This window comes from Pistacia vera, unplaced genomic scaffold (genome assembly GCF_008641045.1).
Source record: "Pistacia vera cultivar Batoury unplaced genomic scaffold, PisVer_v2 Contig735, whole genome shotgun sequence".
NCBI classification, from domain to species: Eukaryota; Viridiplantae; Streptophyta; class Magnoliopsida; order Sapindales; family Anacardiaceae; genus Pistacia; species Pistacia vera.
The window spans coordinates 903337-923687 of NW_022196596.1; the positions used below are offsets into that span (position 1 = coordinate 903337).

Below are 20351 nucleotides of genomic sequence, written 5' to 3' on the forward strand. Positions count from 1 at the left end.
CTCACTGTTAAAGTACAAAGATAACAAATTTTTAAGATACGTGTTAAAAGAGTGAACTGCAAAATGAATTAAGAGTCTCTGTGTATATTTAAGTACAACTTACCTGCAACCATAAACAAGAATAACATGCAAACAGATGTGCAATGCCTTTGTTCAAACTTTTCCAGGCATCTAATACTTCATAAGTAACAGGGACCAATTGAGGAATAAGTATTCCATTCTCTGGAGGATTAAGGGGCTTCTCTATAGCCTTTCTGCAAGTTTTTCGTCCTTCCTTGCAGCCCGCGTCATCTTCTCTCCTGGAATGAGAAAAGGCTTCTTCTTTCTCTTAGGTAGTACAGGTGGAAGATCCACATTTTGGGGATTTTTTGTTTCTTTACAGTTTGATAATGTCCAGATCTCTGGCTAGCACATAGGAATATCCTACAACTTGTTGACTCAACTTTCTGAAGCTGCCCAAGCCCAAACTGCATGAAGAATGAAATTGAAGCATGAGCTTCTAAAATAATTATCCATAAAGAATGTCACCAAGGACAAAACTCAAACTTACAGATTCACGGTAGGTGCATAAAATTTTCTCATGCAAATATTCATAAATTTAACTAGCATTGTTTTCCACACAAAAAAACAGAGATTGGCAAATCATTTTATACATCACATATTAATAGATTTACTTCCAACATAATATATGATTAAAATAAAAAGCCCAATAGAACATAATCAAGAGAACATAACCTGCAACCATAGAGTGTATGAGCTAGTAGCTGAGAGTTGAGGCCTCAACTCCATGGCACTGTGCTGAACACCTGTGAAGTGAAGCAATGTCAAAAATTATTTTACATAATAATGACACTTGTTTTTAGCTCATTTTGGTAATCTAGCTTACACCAACACTTTTAAAGTAGAAATACCATTTGCAAAGTAGCACCTGATGATTGTTTTATTTTTCATAAGGGTGCTAAAATTTTCATTTACACCTAGTATAATATGTGTGATACCTATCTTTGCGCCAAATGAAAATACGCTTTCATTGCCCTCATCCCCTTAACAGTTTAATCCTCGATAACAAAATAAAAAGAAAGTAACTAGCTTACCCTTTTGAGATGGATTCCATGCAGAAGGCAGAGCTGGTGGTGTCCAGAGCATTTGTTTCCAAGAGTATCTGAATTGCCTCACACTTCCTTAAATAAAAACTAAATGGTGCAAATGTAAAGTCAGAATCAAAAAATTGAAGCAGGGCTTTGTAATTAATGATGTGGGTTTTTCATGAGGTAGAGGTGATGAAGCATAACACTTAAATAGAGTACAAATTTACTGTTAATATATAGGTCAAGGCAGCTCGTAACCAAACTCGCATGTCCAAATGCCCAAGCAAATGAAACATAATCATTTTAATCCTTGAAGGTTCAAATTCCAATGTGGTGTGAGTGAGATTAAATAGAAGATATATTCATAATGGAAGAGTATGTAAGTGGTTCAACATACCAAATTAGTGCACCAAACTCTAAAATGATTGCTATAAGTGTCAATAGTTTGTTATGAACCTGCTCAATGAAATCAAAGAAAGATCGCATTAAATGCATCACCTAAGGTTATTGCTTCTAAAGAAAAATGCATATATTAAAATTTCAAACTACTGAATGTTTTTAAACAACCCAAGCCGTAATAAGGTAGCAGCAATATGATGCTCAGTTCCAACATTCACAAAGGAGATCATGGAGAAAGCAATGATGCAGAAATCAAGAGATCCTTCTGTTTTCCTTTTTCCTTCATCTAATTATAAATATTTTGAAAACACAAAGTAGAGATGGTTAGATGATATCTCAACCAAATAATATAACTATCACTAGATCCTAACATCCCTACCTCCAAAACCCCAGGCTTAAAAAACAAAACAAAGCAAAACACCTAGAGTACAGTGGGAATTGGCCACTTCATCAATGAAAAAATCAAAAGATTTTGAACGGCTATCTATAATGTAAACTATGAAAAAAGTATAAAAATCTCACCCACTTCTGTATATACTCTACTCCTAATCACCATAAACTTACACATTCACGCCTACACATACAAGACTTCAATATTCAGTTCGTTAAACCAACATGGAGAATATAAGCTAAAAATCCAAAAAACAACAATACTGCTGAACTATATTTCTAAATATTAAATAAATTACCACACCCCAACATATAAAAAAATAAAATACAAGCCTCCCAAGTGAAAGTAAATTCCCAAATGTGAATGTGATCCTGAACTTGATTGGATTAAAGAAAACAAGCATCGACAGTGATATGAAGAAAGATAACAATGAAAAAGAGTAATAACATTGAAAGCCACAAAAAAATTGTGATAATTTAAACGAAGTACTCACCAGTAGTGTACAAAATAAACCTTATGATAAGCATATGGCAAAACCATACAACCTCTATTTAATGAGAGAGAAATTGGATAAAAACTAGTAACATGTAAAAATTCCTAATCTTAATACATATAACAAAAAGTTAAGCATGGTATTTTTTCTGTTGAACTCATTATTAAAATGAAAATGTTCTGCAGGAAGTCGTTGGCTTTATCAATTTCAAGTTTCAACCAAGCAGGGAACTAATTTTAATTCTTAAAATCACCCACAAAGACAGAGTATATAGGTTATTTTAAAAAATAATGAAAACGAGAATGGGAAATTGTGTACACTACAAAAACTTACCTGTTATAGTCGCTGAAATCAAAGATGATCGACGATTGGAAGATGAACAAATGTTGACGATGATCGATTGTTCGAATATGAAAGATTCAAAGAGGATCGAAGTCAAACAACGAAGGTCCACGATGATCAATCCGTCGAAGATGAAAGAGGATCGAAGAAAAGACTAAACAGATCGAAGAACGAAGATTCAAGTTCAAGAATGAAGAAGTCTGCGTCGTCAGTGAGAAGAGAACGAACAAAGAAGAGAATGAGATGAGTTAGTGAATAAGTTTTAGGTTTTTACCTTTCCAATATTTTTGACCTGGTTTTTCCTTATGGGCCCTACACGAATGAAAAGTGACAAAGTAAACCCCAAATAATGTCAATTTGACCTCTAAACAATAAAAATGAGACAAAATCAACCTCATTTCATGTTGGCGGGAAATAATATTTTGTTTTCTGGTAAATATTTGGGTTTATGGTAACACTTATAAAACGTTACTATATTTTTATTATATGGTAACATTATAAAAAAGTTACTATATTATTAGGTCTATTATAACATTTTAAAAATTCTATTGTAGTTTTTATATTAGTAACATTTTACAAAAAAGAGTTACCATTGATATAAAATGTGTTACAAAAAGTTAAAATGTTACATATAAAAATTATTATCATAACATTTTAAGATCAAATGTTACGATAGATAGTATACAGTAACACTTTAAGGAAAAGTGCTACTGTCCAGTGTTACCGTAGGCCATTTTTGTTGTAATGAGTTTGTTTGTTTTATAATAATATGACAATGTTGTTATTATTATTATTTTGAATTCCAGATGACATACTGAAGAAGTAGAAATTCAAAGAGAATAAGACATACAGAATGTCTATATTAAAAAGAAAGAGAGGTAACGAATTTTATATTTTTAAATAATTACAATGTCCTGATTTTCATAATATTTATGTAATTAATAGATCTATATTTTGCAGGTGTTAATCCACGTATAAAACGAAAATCTAATGTATAGGTTACTCCCTTAGAAAATTGTGACTGGGAGTCTTACAATTTTATTTTTGAATTATTGTTTTTTTTTGAAGCTACATTACTAATTTGTTATATTTTTAAAATTAATTTTATTTTTGTGAACAGCAAAAAGGAAGCCCTGAAACTTTGACGAACTGTAACGTCCCACTTGAGGTATGTAGTTAAATTATTGTTGCATTACTTGCATGTTTATTGATTTGTTCTCATTTGAGCTTGCATGTTGTTATTTTTGGTTGGTTGGCCCTTAGTTGAATTTTGTTAAAGTTATTTTGAGAAAAATATGAAGAAAATCCCTTAAACTTTCATTAGGGGTAAAATGGTTTTTTCACTCAAAATTAGTTGAAAAATTGGGGAGTGAAAAGAGATAGAATTTCATGGAGAATGTAATAAAAATGAGGGCATTATTGTAATTGATTAAGGGACATAGATGGAATTTTTAAGAAAGAGCAAGGGCAAAATAGGAAACTATATATATTATTATGTAATAAGAGTTCAAGAGTAGAAACCCTAGCCACTCTATCCCTCCATTCATGCCATTCTCTACTCAAATTCTCTCAAATTTTTTCACTAGATTTCCAAGGAAATTCATAGATTTTGGGTATTTTTGAGTGGATTTTCAATCCTAAGCATCCAAGGTAAGATTCTTGCATCAAGATGTGAGATTAAATTTTAAAGTTTTGAATTCTTATGGTTTTATATGCTTAGGGTTTAAGAGGAAAGAGAATTCTATCAAAGAGAGATTATAGTGTTGGAGTTGCTCAAATTCAAGGTAAGTAAATCCAACCAAGTTAAGATTTAAGAAAATCAAGTGAGTAGATATTTCTTTTAATTATGTATGTGTTATGATTATTGAGAAATTGAGATGAGATTGATGATGAATTATGCTTGTTGTTGGATATATTTGAATTATGAGAAGTGCTTTGATTGTATGATGATGGGTTGAAGTTTGATTGAAGTTTGAGTAAACTTTTGGGAGTGTTTTTCCTTGATAGGTTTTGTGATGATACAAGGGAGCTTTACTCCCATTTTGGATGGTTAAAGAAAGAAGAAGAGTTATAGCTAAAGTAGAATTTATGTTTGCACATTTATTGTTTGATGAAATGCCTAAGTGAAAAGCCTAAGTGAAAACTGCCTTGTCACAGCCGTGACTTTCTGAGTGATTTTTGGGCATCTTACAGATTGAACTGGGTTGAGACTAAAACATAAAAGTTGTAGCCTTGTCTCTAAGCTTTAAAACGAGACCAAAATCGTAGAATCCGATATGTATAACTCAAGTTATGCCTTCTTGAGTGTGACATATGCAGAATGACTATTTTGATGCAACATTGCATTTGTGCATTTCATGAGTGTATTAATGAGCATGAATCATCCATATTTATTAATTATGCATTAGAGAAAGAGTAGAAAAAGAGTAGAGAACTTTGAGTGTGAGCTTTGTTAAGAGCAAGAGAGAAAAAGAGAATAGAGTAGGTTGTGCGATGGGGAACCCGTGAGTAATGGGTAGAGTATTCCTGCATGTACACCGCATTGAGAGAGCGGCATGAGTATGAGAGAGAGAAGTGGTGTAGCCCGTGAGAGTGCATGCGGATGAGGGCTATACCCGAGAGTACCCAAGAGAGAGATTATATACTCACATGGCCAAGGGTTCCGAATCCATGCATAACCGAGTCCGATCGGCTAAGAATGAGTAGAATTCACGGAGAGCGGGAGCGAGTCCCGGCCGTGACTTACTAAAGAGAGTTAGTAGAAAAGAGTTCTAAGAAAGAGAAACAGAGAGAGAGAAACAGAAAGAGAAAACAGAGAGAAATATAAAAGAGAGAGTAAATGAGAATTGTAAGGAAAGACTTAGAGAGAGAGAGTTACGGGGATAGATGACTAGAAGGTTTACTTACTGAGCATTATTTGTGCTCACCCCGTTGTCTTTCTATGTTTTTGCAGGATTTAGGTGAGGACACGATCGGATGGACGTTGGCATGCGAGGAGGAATGGCTACACTTTCTACATAGTTTTTGTTTATGATACTAATTTTGTATAAAGAATGTATATATTTAATAAAAGAAAAATTTGGGCCCAACTACTTATGTTATTATACATGTATTTTATTATGTATATTTTTATGAGTATTTGAGTAGGGAGTAGTTATTACACGAACCTTCTTACAATTGCAAGTATTATGGCGCAATCTTGTGGCATGAAGAGCGTACTATTAAGAGCAAAAATCCAACTTCTCCTGCATTTTCATTATGTTGTATGGATGACAAAGTTCAATTACTATTGTTGAAAGAACTGTCTGAACCATTGAAGGGATTGTTGGATGTAGCCAATGGTTCTAAAGGGGCTAAATTCAGAAACAAAATAAGAATGTACAATTCATTATTCTTATTTACTTCAATGGGAGGGAAAATTGATCGTGATATCAACAAATGGAGTGGTCCATTTGTTTTCAAACTTTGTGGACAAAATTTCCATCGTATACGGTTATTGCTTCCACCTACTGGAAAGAAACCTAGCTTTACACAACTCTATATTTATGACACACAGTGTGAAACTAATCACAAATTGAATCCTATGGAAGGTAATATAGATGACAATGGCATTGACAGGGGATTGTTGCAGGAATTACAATTCGTGCTAGATAGGAACAATGAATTGGTTAAAAGTTTTCGATTTGCCAGGGACAATATCCATTCACATGGTATTCAAGAAATGCATTTACAATTAAAAATTCATAGGGAAAAGGATGAAAGACAGTACAATTTGCCAACTGCATCTACAATTGTGGGTCTAATGGTTGGTGATATTGGAGTTTCTGAACATGGAAAAGATGTCATTGTTTATCATTCAAAAGAAGGTCTTCAAAGGATTAGTGATTTGTACCCAAGTTTTGTGGCATTAAGTTATCCAATTTTATTCCCGTATGGAGAGGATGGATACAAAATTGACATTGATCATCGGGTTTTTGACGATAGAGGCTCTTATATGAGAAAAAGACTAACAATGAGACAATTTTATGCTTTTCGATTGTACTATAGATTAAATGAAGGGCATACTTTGATGAAATCTAGTAGATTATTGCAGCAATATATTGTAGATCATATATGGCTATTGAAGAGGAGAGGTTTCGTTGGATTAGAAATAATCAGAAAAAATTAAGGAGTGATTTGTACAGTGGATTGATGGATGCTGTTTCAAAAGGAGATATCAATCCACATAATGTAGGCAAGTATACATTGCTACCATCCTTTCACACTAGCAGTCCCGATATCATGTTTAGAATTTTCAAGATGCTATGGCAATTTGCAGAAATTTTGGATATCCTAATATATCTTTGACATTCACGTGTAATCCAAAATGGCTAGAAATGCAATATCTTCAGAATGCTATTAGCCAATGTGATGAAGAAGGTAGAGTAACAACAATTTGCAGAATTTTTGAGATAAAGTTGCATGAATTGATCAGAGAAATAAAAAATGATAAATATTTTGGTGAAACTCATGCAAGTAAGTACTTGACAAATAATATGCGTATTTTATTTAAAATATTTGGTTCATTAATTGTTTATAATATGCAATTATATTGTAGCAACCATTATTAACCATATTATACTATTTTTCCAGTTATCAATACTATTGAGTTCCAGAAAAGAGGGCTTCCACAAGCACATATATTGGTTTTCCTTTGTCCTAAGTATAAGAATCCTCAGGCATCAAAGATAGATAATATGGTCTCCGCTGAAATACTAGATAAAGAAACTGATCCTCTTGCTTTTGCTACTGTTGAAAACTACATGATCCATGGTCCATGTGGTGATTTAAATAGAAATTCTCCTTGCATGCAGAATGAAAGATGTAAAAAACATTTTCCAAAGAGATTTGTGAATGCCACAACTGTGGATAATCAAGGATACCTGGTATATAAAAGGCGAGATATTGGAGGCATTTATTGAGAAAAAGAGTGTCAAATTGAATAACCTTTTTGTTGTTCCTTACAATAAGAATTTATTAATTAAGAACAATGCCCACATTAATGTTGAGATTTGTAATCAATATAGATCAATCAAGTATCTGTTCAAGTATGTCAACAAAGGGCCTGATAGAATTACAGTTTCTATGGAATTTGACAACAACGGCCAAGTGAATTCTGAACCCATAAATGTTAGAGTGGTGGATGAAATAAAAAATTATGTTGACTGCAGGTATGTATACAAACAGATAACATATAATGTGATTATATTATTTGTTATAATTTGTTACAAATATAATATTAATCAATTCAATGACTAAATTTTCAGATATATATCTGCTATGGAAGCTTGTTGGGGATATTTCAGTTTGATATGTATTATAGAGAACTAGCAGTTGAAAGATTGTCATTCCACTTGGAAAACAAACATATTGTAATCTTCAATCCAGATAAGTGTTTAGTCTCATATTTGGAAAACAAAATTGTTACGCAAACCAAGTTAACAAAGTGGATGAAGTGCAATCACGACTATCACGAGGCAAAGTCATTGACTTAATCGGATTTTCCAGCTAAATGAGTTTGGAATGATACAGAAAGAAAATGGAGTCAAAGGAAAAGTGGAAGATGTATTGGCAGGATCTACTTTGCATATCCATGTAGTGGTGAGAAATATTATTTGCGAATGCTGCTAAATTTAGTTAAAGGAGCAACATCATTTGAGAGTATTAGAAATGTTAATGGAATGATACACCCTACATTCAAAGAAGCATGTTACACATTAGGTTTACTGGATGATGACAAAGAATGGAATGATTGCCTAGATAAAGCATTAGTATGGGCTTCTGGAAGTCAATTACGACAACTCTTTGTAACTATTATGTTATTCAATGAAGTTGTCAGTTCTGGAGATTTGTGGAGAACAAATGTAGTTTGATTATCTGACGATATCGCATACAATCTCAATAAAAAAATGGGAGTGCAAACATCGAAATTCAGTAGGGAACAATTACGTAATCATGCATTGACTGAGATTGAAGATTTTATGGGAGGAAAAAAATGGTTGATTTCCATGGAATTCCAATTCCAAACCGTTCTGGATTTGAAAGTACATAGAATAAATTAATTCTTGAGGAGTTGAAGAATGATATTGATAGCAACATAACGCTGCATGATGATTTGTACAATGGTCTCAACAATGGGCAGAGAGATATATATGATTCAATTATTGCTTTAGTTAACAATAAACAAGGTATGTCTTTTTTCGTTTATGGATATGGTGGAACAGCCAAAACATTCGTATGGTCATCAATAATAGCCAAATTACGATTTGAAGGTAAGATTGTTCTTGCCGTTGCTACTTTAGGAATTGCTGCTTTGTTGTTACCAGGAGGAAGAATGGCACATTGACGTTTTCGAATACCTTTAGATATCACTAACAAAAGTACATGTGATATTAAAAAGGGAACACAATTGGCAAATCTGATTTTGAAAACATCTTTGATCATTTGGGATGAAGCACTTATGGCAAATAGATATTGCTTTGAAGCTCTTGATAGATCGCTAAAAGATATTTTGTCTAAGGAAGATCAGTCAAATGCTGAAAAAATATTTGGAGGTATGACTATTGCTCTTGGTGGCGATTTCAGAAAAATTTTACCTGTAATTCCAAAGGGAAAGAAATATGATATAATGCAAGCATGTTTATGTTCATCTTACCTTTGGGAAAATATCATAGTGTTGAAACTGACAGAAAATATGAGGTTGAAGAAAAATTATAAAAGCATTGTAAATTTGGATGAGTTGTCTGCTTTTGATAGATGGTTACTTCAAATTGGAGAAGGTACAGGTGTATCAGAAGATGAAAGTTGCATACAAATTCCTGATGATTCAAATCTTCCTCAATATTTCACTCTAGAAGAAACAATTGTGAATGTTGTTTTCCCAGATCTATGTGATCAGATAAGAAATGTTGAGTATATGAGGGAGAGAGCAACATTGACACCTAAAAATGATACAGTACATGAATTAAATGAGTTTATTATTCAGAAGCTGCCATTAGAAAGGAAGACATACTACAATTAAGATAGCACTTGCAAAGCATCATGAGTCTCAAACGATGATGACATCCTATATCCAACTGGATTCCTTAACACTTTGATATGCTCTGGAATGCCGAAACGTGAATTACATTTAAAAGTTTGCATTCCAATCATGTTGTTGTGTGATTTGAATCAAGTAGATGGTCTTTGCAATGCGACAAGATTAATTGTAACTCATCTAGAAAAGTGGTGCATACAAGCAGAGATTATTACTAGGTCAAATATTGGTGAAAATGTTGTGATTCCGAGAATAATAATGACCAATGCAGATATGCAGTGGCCCTTCAAACTGAAGAGAAGGTAATTACAAATTGCAGTTGCCTTTTGCATGACAATAAACAAAAGCCAGGGTCAATCACTTAAAATAGTAGGATTATACATGAAACATCAAGTATTTACTCATAGACAATTATATGTTGCTATATCTAGAGTCACTTCAAGAGAAGGGATTAAGATCTTATTGGTCCAATAAGAAGAACCAGGAGACAAGTTAAAAAATATTGTTTTCAAAGAAGTGTTTTAGAAAATAGAAAATTTCATATACTACTGATTCTGTAGTTGTACAAAATACTTAATACAAAAAGTTGTTTAAATATTTTAGACAATAGTTACACAACATTATCATTTGTGCAAGTTGTATTACATTGTGTAGAAGAAGGTTCAGTAACATCACAAGTAGCACGAACTTCAGTTAAAGAAACCTGCTCTTCCTTCAACACAATTTTCTCTAAAAATTGGGAGTCTTCATTTGGATATTTTGATTTGAATGCCTTCACACAAGCTAATCTGGTGGCCACAAACATATCTGTGACACAATCAGCAGCCTCATCCCTGTCTTTTTCAGCTTGGGCAATTAAAGATTGGATCTTTGTATTCTCATTAGACAATTCATTCTTTTATTTTCTAAGAACTTCATTTTCCTGCTACTGAATTCCAAATGACTGTTCAGCAGTTTTAAATGCCTCTTGACAACGTCTCAAATCATCTTCAACCTTATCTAAGGCCTCTTTCAAAACGTTCTTCTCCTTTTCAATTTTATGTTTATCAGAAATTAAGAGTTCATTTTGTTTCTCCATATTTGAGATCACAGTTTCCAAAGCTAGCCACGATCTCTGATTTCTAACAAAATATCATAACCCTATTTTGAAAATGCAAGGGAAAAAAAAGAGTCAGAATGTTAAATAGATTATAAATTAAACTCTTAACTTAATAGTGTAAAAAAACATACATGCATGTCTCCCCACAGTGCCTGCTAAATTATTTAGATCTTTAGAAGAGAATGTTTTAAAATTAATCTCTGGCTTCCAATCCGCACTCTCTTGCCGATATGTTTTCTGGCACTTGTTCAATCTACATAATGGAAGCTCTTCTGTATCATTAACTTGTTCTTCAATCAGTTCAACATGACATGAACTAGAAGCAGGTGTAGGAGGATTAGACACTGATGTAGGTGAATCACAACTCTGTACTTCATTTAATAATTTCATCCTTGACTCAGTGATTGTTACTCCCTCAGATGCTTCTCTAGATTCAAGTCTACGGACAAACTTCGTCAAATTTTTAGGAGCCATATCTACAATTTAAAATAAAATTTCATTAGATGCAAAAAAACATTCAAATTATACATCACCAAATAATTAACCATTAATTCCACTGACAATTTGTTCCATCAATTAGCTTACAACCAATAGAAAATACAACAAAGTAATACCCAAAATCAAAACAAGCAAAAACAATTCCAAATACTACCATTGGATTAACAAACGTCACAACTCACCAACAACAACACATATTGTAACCAAATTTAATAACAATGACAAATTATTTAAAACAACATAGGAAACAACGCTTTTTAAATGTAATTATCGTAAGTTAACGGATCTTTTGAAGGCAGTGGAAATTAAATTTTTTAGTAAGATCCGCTAACAATTCACCCAAGATCATTACGCCGATCACATTATTTAATATAAAAACATCAAACCAAATATAATATATCATACCAGCGTTGGAGGCTCCTTTAATTTGATGTTGGATTCGTAAACCACTTGAATGTAGAAGTGCACTCCAGGTATCCAAACGAAGAGGGGACTAATGCCGTTGAGGAATTTCTAGGCTAGGATATTCTCTCAACTAAAAGAATATTTTTCTACAGAATTTTTCCTTAGGAGAAAAATTCTTTCTCTCATAAAAAGGGGTGGCGTTTTTGAGAGAGAGAGGTGGCTAAGGTTTCAATTTTGCAACTCAAAACAATAAATGATTTAATTTTAGTTGCACTTAAATAGTGCACACTAAAATCCTATTCTGACTTGGAATAGCCATCTATTCCAATTGGAATAACAAACAACTTATTCCACAAAGAAATAAATTCCCCTTGCAACCCAAACATGGCATTCAATTCAAATTTAAAAACCAAAATTTGAATTTCATATTATCAATATTAATAATAAATACTAATATTAGATAATATCCATTATATTTAAATTCAATTCAATTCAAATTTAAAAACAAAATTTGAATTTCATATTATCAATATTAATATTGGATAATATCCATTATATTTGAATTTAAATATATATAATATCACTAATTTAATTTCCATACGAAATTATTAAATTTAGGTAACACTCTCAGCAAATTTAATTACACTGTGAGATTACCAAGACGGTTTTTCATCATAAATGATGAAAATGCCTCGCTTATGAATCTTATTCTTAATCTATCTTTTATGTGTGCGACCCAAAGGCTTCTCATCATATTGGTAGTGAATTGCTTCGCGATTGACAATCAATCAACCGTTTCACTAGACACAGCCAAGATTGGCCTCTAGCCAGGCATCATAGCCACCCGATAGATTCTGATTCAGTGACACAACTACCTATCAATGATATTGTTACTGTGCAATCGAATCCCTTCATTATCTATTATCTCATCAAGGCCGAGGCATAGAAATCGTGTCAACCTCAGTGGATATCCTTGATATCTTTGTATTAGGTTCTTCGGACCAACGATCTTAACAAATTGGATTAAGCAACAACTCAGTCGCACTGTGGCCACAGATTTAGTGTCGTTGTCCATTCATCAAATTACGCAGTGAGATAATTGCTTCCATACGATACACTTTTCAATGTAGCTAACCACTACTGTTCTGATAATCCTGAATAAGACTACGTTGGGCTAGTGTCAAACTATACCAATCAGTGCACGAGGCGCTCTAGTGACTTCAAGTCTAAGGATCACATGCACCACCATTCATTGGAGGATTTATTCCATAGACACTAGGGTTACCATCTATGTGGAATCCTCCAGTGGGTCAGTCTGGTGAACTTGCCTATAGCAAGCACCTATGTGTAGCACTAGGTCGTCACCAAACAACATTGACAAGTGAGATCTGTCATTGTCTTTCGACAAAGTCGTCCAACACTATGATAGCCTTACTGTATTATCTGTGCCCTAGGTCAGGATAATACTGTGGCTACAAACGTTTCTAGAATGACCACTATACGTGCTCATAGGGTTCTCACTATCGAGGTTTCAAACACCTCATACCCTCGTCACGGTTATACCATCCTAAGGACATATACCATTTTCTTTTTCGAATATAATCAGATCATATGGTATAGATAAATACGTTTATTGATAATAAAACTTGATTAGGAAGAGTCAATTTACAATATAGGATTGGCTCTAGGGCACCTACTTTAATAATCTCCCACTTGCATTAAAGCCAATCATTCATGTATTTAATACTGAATGACCTTTTCATGCTTTTGCTGTGACAAAGGCTTTGTCAATGGATCAGCAAGATTGTCATCAGTATGTATTTTGCAGATCTGCATATCTTTCCTTTGAACCATTTCTCTAATCAGATGGAATCGTCTAAGTATGTGTTTAGACCGCTGGTGAGATCGTGGTTCTTTTGCTTGAGCTACTGCTCCATTGTTATCACAATAGATATCTATTGGATCAACAATCGAAGAAACCACATCTAGTTCAATAATAAACTTCTTGATCCAACTAGCCTCCTTAGCTGCATCAGCTAATGCAATATACTCAACCTCTAATGTAGAGTCCACTACAGTACTATGCTTCAAGCTCTTCTAGCTCAGTACAACCCCGTTGAGACAAAATACAAAACTGGATGCGATCGATAATCATCTTTGTCCGTTTAGAAACTAGCAACACTGTATCCTCTGACAATGAGCTCATCATCTCCTCCATAAACCAAGAACATATCCTTAGTCATTTTCAGGTACTTAAGGATGTTCTTGACTGTTTTCTAGTGAAGCTCACCTAAATCTGATTGATATCTACTAAAAGTGCTCAGTGCACATGGGATATCCATCTGAGTACATAACATGACGTACATTATGGATCCAATTGCTAATGCATATGGAATCCTCTTCATCTTATCTCTCTCTTCTTATGTGTGAGGACACATATCCTTAGATAGATACACGCCATGCAACATCGGAAGAAATCCCTTCTTGGATTCTTTCATACTGAATCTTTTCATTACTTTATATATATATACTCTGACTTAGGCCTAGCAGCCTACGTGATCTATCACGATAGATCTTTATTCCAAGGTGTAGGTTGCTTCTCCTAAGTCTTTCATAGAGAAGCACTTGGATAACCAAGTCTTTACCCATTGCAAGTTTGGTATATCATTCCCGATTAGAAGTATGTCATCAACATACAACACTAGGAATGCAATCGTGCTCCCACTAACTTTCTTGTAAACGTAGGGCTCATCTTCGTTCTTGATGAAACTGAAGTCTCTTACAGCTTCATCAAAATGAATATTCCAGCTCCTTGAAGCTTACTTGAGTCAATAGATGGATCTCTACAACTTGCATACCTTATGAGTTTGTCTATCAAGAACAAAACCATCAGGTTGTGTCATATGCACATCTTTTTCAAGGTTTCCGTTCAGGAAATCCGATTTGACATTCATCTGCCAAATTTCATAATTATTGTATACAGCAATTGATGAACAAATTCTAATTCCTCGCAAGTGCACGAATCGCTTTCGTAGTCTAGTGTGCAAAAGCAAGGGTCTATCCCATAGAGATTTGTAAGCAATTTACTAATCCTAATAACTATGCTTCAATTAAAACTTATAACTAGAATTAATAATAAAAGAATCAAAGAAAATCACTTGAAAAGCAACAACTTATTAGAACTAAAATTAATCAACTATAAAAATTATCTAAAACCCAATTGACCAAAACGTAGGGCTCCAATTTCACCATAATTATCCAACTCTATGTCAAACATCTCTCTATTGTTTATCAATTCAGTCTCTAGGGTTCGCATTCACTAAATCAAGGTATTACCATAAGGCGTTCGGAATTAACCTAAACATAAAACTAGCTAGGGTGTATAGTCTAGCCTATGAATTAAAAACCCATTAAACATAGGAATACTCAAAATCAAGAACAAACGCGCATCTGTCAGGGCATATGCACAGACACTAATTATTCAAGAAATCATGAACCTACTAATACTCTGTCAGGGCGTATGGACAAAGTACTAATCATTCACTCACATGAGTTCTTCAAGACTAAAACATAATATATGTCTAATCTCAACACATACAACCTAATAATTCACACTAAGTGTTATCACACAATAATGAAAATTAAAGATTAAATTAATAACATGAATGAATCAAGATTTCTAATTGAATTGATAGCAATAACATCTGTTTAGCAAAGAGCCTTCTAATTAGGCTACATTGGACTCTTAGAGAAGGGATTAGTTACACATTGTCATTAAGAAAACAAACCTCAATTCCCCCAAAAGCATGAAAATCCAAAACCCTACGAAAAATCTCCTTCTCTTTCTTGCTACAAAGTGGCTCTCAATTTAGGTCAAAGAGCATCCCTATATTAAATTACAAAGTCTTATTTATATTTTTCCTTTGCTAGGGTGTTTTTGGGCAAGTACAAGTCGGAGTTGGAAAATGTGACGTTTTTATTTTTCTCGTGATCCATGCCATGGCATGATTTTCTGGCGCTACGGCGCAAAATTCTTCTGCAACCCTAAAGCTTTGTTATGCCGTGACGCCAACTTTTTCACGCCGCGACATAAACTTTATGCCCCAAATCATATTTTTGCGTCACGGTGCAGAAAAACCATGCCGCGGCTTAGAAAAACCATGTCATAGCACCATCCAACAATTTCATATTATTTCTTTTGCTTAACGACCCGGGTTTCTCTCTTTAGCACATCCAAAGCCTCCAACCATCGTGTGAGTATAAAGTCACCATTTTTTCGCCTAAAAACCTAAAACTCATACACATACCCGTGATTCTTGACAATAGAAATAAATAAAGATATTTACATAAAAATAATACCTGAAGTCAATGAATTTCAAACAATCTACCCATAGAATAACATAATATAAATACCATTTCAGCATTCATCACAACCCCCAACCAGCGTCTTGCTAGTCTCTAGCAATCAAAGCGATAAAAAATAACCTAACCATATTCTAACACTTTAAACTAAACTCTTTTTGTAGGTTGATACGATTGCATTTAGCGTATGCAATAAGCCTTTAAACACCTAGGTCCTATTAGTGGACGAGTTATAGTCTCGTGAGGGTTTACAACGATGTTACCCACAAACATCCAACAAATCCTAACTAACACACAAACATTCACACATAAAATTAAAACAAAACAAAAGTTTCCAAACTAATTCATATAAGTGTCTCAGAAATCGCATACACACACAACATAGAGAATAATAAAACATTATCTCAAATCTAGGAACATCCCAAACATCAATCTCACCTTCGTTCTCAACTCTCTAACATCCATCAATTCACAATTTGTCAATCCTAACACTAGAGATAATTCCATATGCAACATCCATAGACAAAAAATTGATCCCAATAATTGTGAAATATGAATAAAATTCTGTAAATACAAACTCCATAGGCCTACTTTTCAAACCACTCTCCATTAATGTAGAACAATCACACAACTTTAGATCATTAGGACTTTATTGAGTTTGTAATGTTTAGGCTTAGGTATTGGGTTATGAAAGAATGGAAAGGAATCAAACAAAATAAGAGGATTAATCTTTACTTATTTGCAACAACATCACTCAAAGCATATCACATTCTCTCTAAATTTCCTAAGCCTTTGTTATGTCTCTCTTCCCAACCGCATTTGCATTTACACACTTTCCATACTTCCTTGATTGATTCATTTTTTTATTTCAGAATTTTTTTTTTTGTTGGAATGAAACTATAGTTAGGAAGCATGGATATTACAATCATACTCCTTGTTACCTTGATATTCACAATACACCACAACCCCTAACCCATTCTTTTGAATACCCTTCAAAATTTTGAGAAAACACTCTAAGCCACACACGAACACTCTCAGTTTGCATAGATTCAGATTAAATCCTCTTAAAAATCACGGGTAGAGTAGTGTGTTTAAGGGTTGAAAATGTATGTTATTGTGGGATAAATGAAAGAAAATCAAGGCTAATATAAATTTAATATTGGCACAAAGGGTGATAAGAGATAATAAAATGTAGGGTTCGCTTGAAAGGCACAAACGGTCCAAAGATGACCTAAGTCAGTTCTTCAGTCATGTGCCGTCTAGGATTTTATCTCAAGTGGTCATCAAGTAGGTTCTAGAATTTGAATCTCAACAATGTCATAGGATAATCACACGCAAAACTTGCCTAAATGCTAGAACTAACCAACTAGACAAACCACATTCTTGAGAGCCTCAACTTAGGCAAAACCAACATTCATAATTATTCCTAAACTAAAGTAAAATTTGACTTGTTCTAAATGCCCATGTCATTGCAATCATGTTATTATCATTGACATATAAATTAATTTAGAAAAGCTGAAACACACTCAATTAAAAATAACATAAAAACACACCAAATCTCCAAAAAAATAAAAAAAAAATCAATTAAGAAAATTAAGGAAAAAGGAACTTCCCCACCCCCAACCTAAAACCTACATTGTCCTCAATGTAACAATTAGAAAGGAAAAACTGAGAAGGAAAGAGAAAGTTACCCCCCTTTTAGAGACATCATCAAAACCTGTGTGGCGCTGCGGCGCCATTTGCATCACGCCGTCGCATGAAGTTTTTGTCTTGGAGGGTGGTTTTACACCATGGCATGGTAAAGTTACACCACAACATCAATTCGTGTTTGAAGCTCTCGCCTTTTTGAGTTGCGGAATGGAGAATTTCCACGTTGCGGCATGAAGTTTCTGCCTTCTTAGCCCTTTTTGCACTACGGCATGGAGAAGCTGCACCGCGGCGTGAAACAGATATTGCTGAAAAATAAAAATAAAAATAATTTTGATCTACATTATCTGACTTGTGAAAATAACTAACTAACACATAAACAAAAACAACACAAATTATAAACGTAAAATAAAAAAAAAAAAAACTAAAAAACTTGGGTTGCCTCCCAGTAAGCGCTTTATTTAATGTCTATGCAAGATGAAATGCACGGTCTTTCAGGCTCAATCCGAGGGAAATGCAAAGGAATTGAAAACTAAGAACTCCACTGTTTCCTCCAAAACCGTCATAGTGAGCTTGCCATTCTGAACATCGATCATTGTCTTAGTTGTAGCCATAAATGGGTGGCCGAGCAAAATGGGAAAATCTCTATCATGAGTTGATGGCTTCTCCATATCTAAAACTACAAAATCAACATGAATTATTAGTTTATCAACTTTAACTAAGACATTCTCTATAACACCTCTTTGGATATTTAATTGAATTGTTAGCAAGTTGTAGAGACATTGTTGTTGGCTTTAATTCCCCTAGGCCTAATCACAGATAAGTGGAGTGAGGCATGAGATTAATGCTTACCCCCAAATCTAGCATTGCTCGTTCTTCATTTTTATCACCCACGGTAAAGTTGATGATGAAGCTACTTGGATCTTTCAATTTGGGTGGCAAATTCCTTTGAAGCACAACACTTACCTTTTCAAGAACCATTACTTTTTCATTAGGTTCAAACTTATGCTTTTGAGTAATCAAATCCTTCAAGAACTTTGAATAATCAAGCATATTCCTTATCACATCAAGCAATGGTAAATTCACATTAACATTAGAGAAAATATCATAAATTTCAGAGAATGACTTATCCCATTTGCTTTTCTTCAATCGGCTTGGAAAAGGAATAGGTGGAACATAAGGCTTTGGTGGAGCAAAAATGGGACTGATCTCCTCATTCTAAATGGATACACATGATTACTTCTCATTCACTTTATCTTCCCCTACATGATCTATAGGAGGCTTATTAGATTCAGGATTAATTTCCTTGTCAATTACCTTACCATTTTGAAGCACTATGACTACTTTCGCTTGCTCAAGTTGGCTTGGTAATTTCCTAGGAACATGGTCTTGTACTACCTCTACTATCTATCCTATCTGAACCTTTAGCTTTCTAATGGACGCCTCTTGTTACTAAAATCTTTGTTCAAAGTTCTGTTGGTTTTGCTGAGACACGTGGATGAAGCTATTCAATGTCTCTTCTAGTGAAGATATCCTTGATTGATCATTGAGCCAGACTGCTGATGATTGTTATTCCATGAAAAACTAGGATGACTTTTCCAACTTGGGTTGTACGTATTTGAAAACGAATCATATTTAGGCCTCGGGTTGTAAAAGTTCATCATATTAGCTTGCTTTGAATACTCTGAAAAATTCCCACTAAAAGGACAAGAATTAGTTGCATGACCAATATTACCACAAATAGCACATACCTCTTTGGCAATACTTTGTCCTTGTCCCATCATGATATTGCACATATGTAACACCCACATCAAGGTACGTAATTTTATTTATACCTTAATACCCTTAGTTGGATTTCTTTGAAGTTACCTTAGACAAATGTGAAGAAAATTCCTTAAAACTTCATTAGGGGTAAAATGGTATTGTCACTCATAATTAGATGAAAAAGTGGGAAGTGAAAGGAAGCAAAATAATGTGAAGAAGATAATTAAAATGAGGGTATTTTGGTAATTGACTAAAGGATATAGATGGAATTTCATAGAAAGTGCAAGGGCAAAATGTGAATATACATACATACCCTAGCCATTCTAACCCTCATTCACGCCACCCTTCACCCCCATTTTCTCTCAATTTTCTTCACTAATTTCAAAGGGAAATCATAGAATTTGGCTTGAATTTTTATAGATTTTCAATCATAAAACATCCAAAGGTAAGATTCTAGCACAAGGAGTGTGATTAAACTTTAAAGTTTTAAATTCTTATGCTTTTTATATGATCCAGGTCCAAGAGGAAGAGACTTTAAGCAAAAGGAAGTTCTATCACACATTCAAGGTAAGTAAACCTAATTTTAGCCTTGATTTGAGCAAGACTTGTGTAGTATGATTCTTGCATGTTTTTATGTGATGGTATGTGAGAATTGTTGGCTGTTTTTGATGTTGAATGATGTGCAATTTCCAGCCATGGGAAGTAGTGTATGAGTATGTGATGATTTGGTGAAGTTATGGAAGAATTAGTGTTGAAAATTTTGAAGTGTTGAGAATTGTTGAAAATGG

General features: G+C 33.8%; 1 protein-coding gene across 1 annotated transcript; it reads right to left on the reverse strand.

Annotated features, from left to right (window-relative positions):
• Positions 1–287: 287 nt before the first annotated feature.
• LOC116115270 lies at positions 288–1713 on the reverse strand. Its single transcript, XM_031401424.1, has 3 exons — positions 1095–1713; positions 736–806; positions 288–467 (listed from the first exon to the last, which is right to left on the reverse strand). Exons 1-3 carry the CDS (start codon positions 1144–1146, stop codon positions 288–290), a joined length of 303 nt encoding a protein of 100 aa, XP_031257284.1. The 5' UTR covers positions 1147–1713.
• Positions 1714–20351: the final 18638 nt, after the last annotated feature.

Excerpts from the sequence above, each read along its gene's own strand:
- LOC116115270 (XM_031401424.1), bottom strand. The coding sequence starts at position 1,146 with ATGCTCTGGACACCACCAGCTCTGCCTTCTGCATGGAATCCATCTCAA. Across the intron at positions 807-1,094 it reads ATGGAATCCATCTCAAAAGG|GTGTTCAGCACAGTGCCATG; the intron begins GTAAGCTAGTTA and ends TTCACTTCACAG. Across the intron at positions 468-735 it reads CATACACTCTATGGTTGCAG|TTTGGGCTTGGGCAGCTTCA; the intron begins GTTATGTTCTCT and ends TTCTTCATGCAG.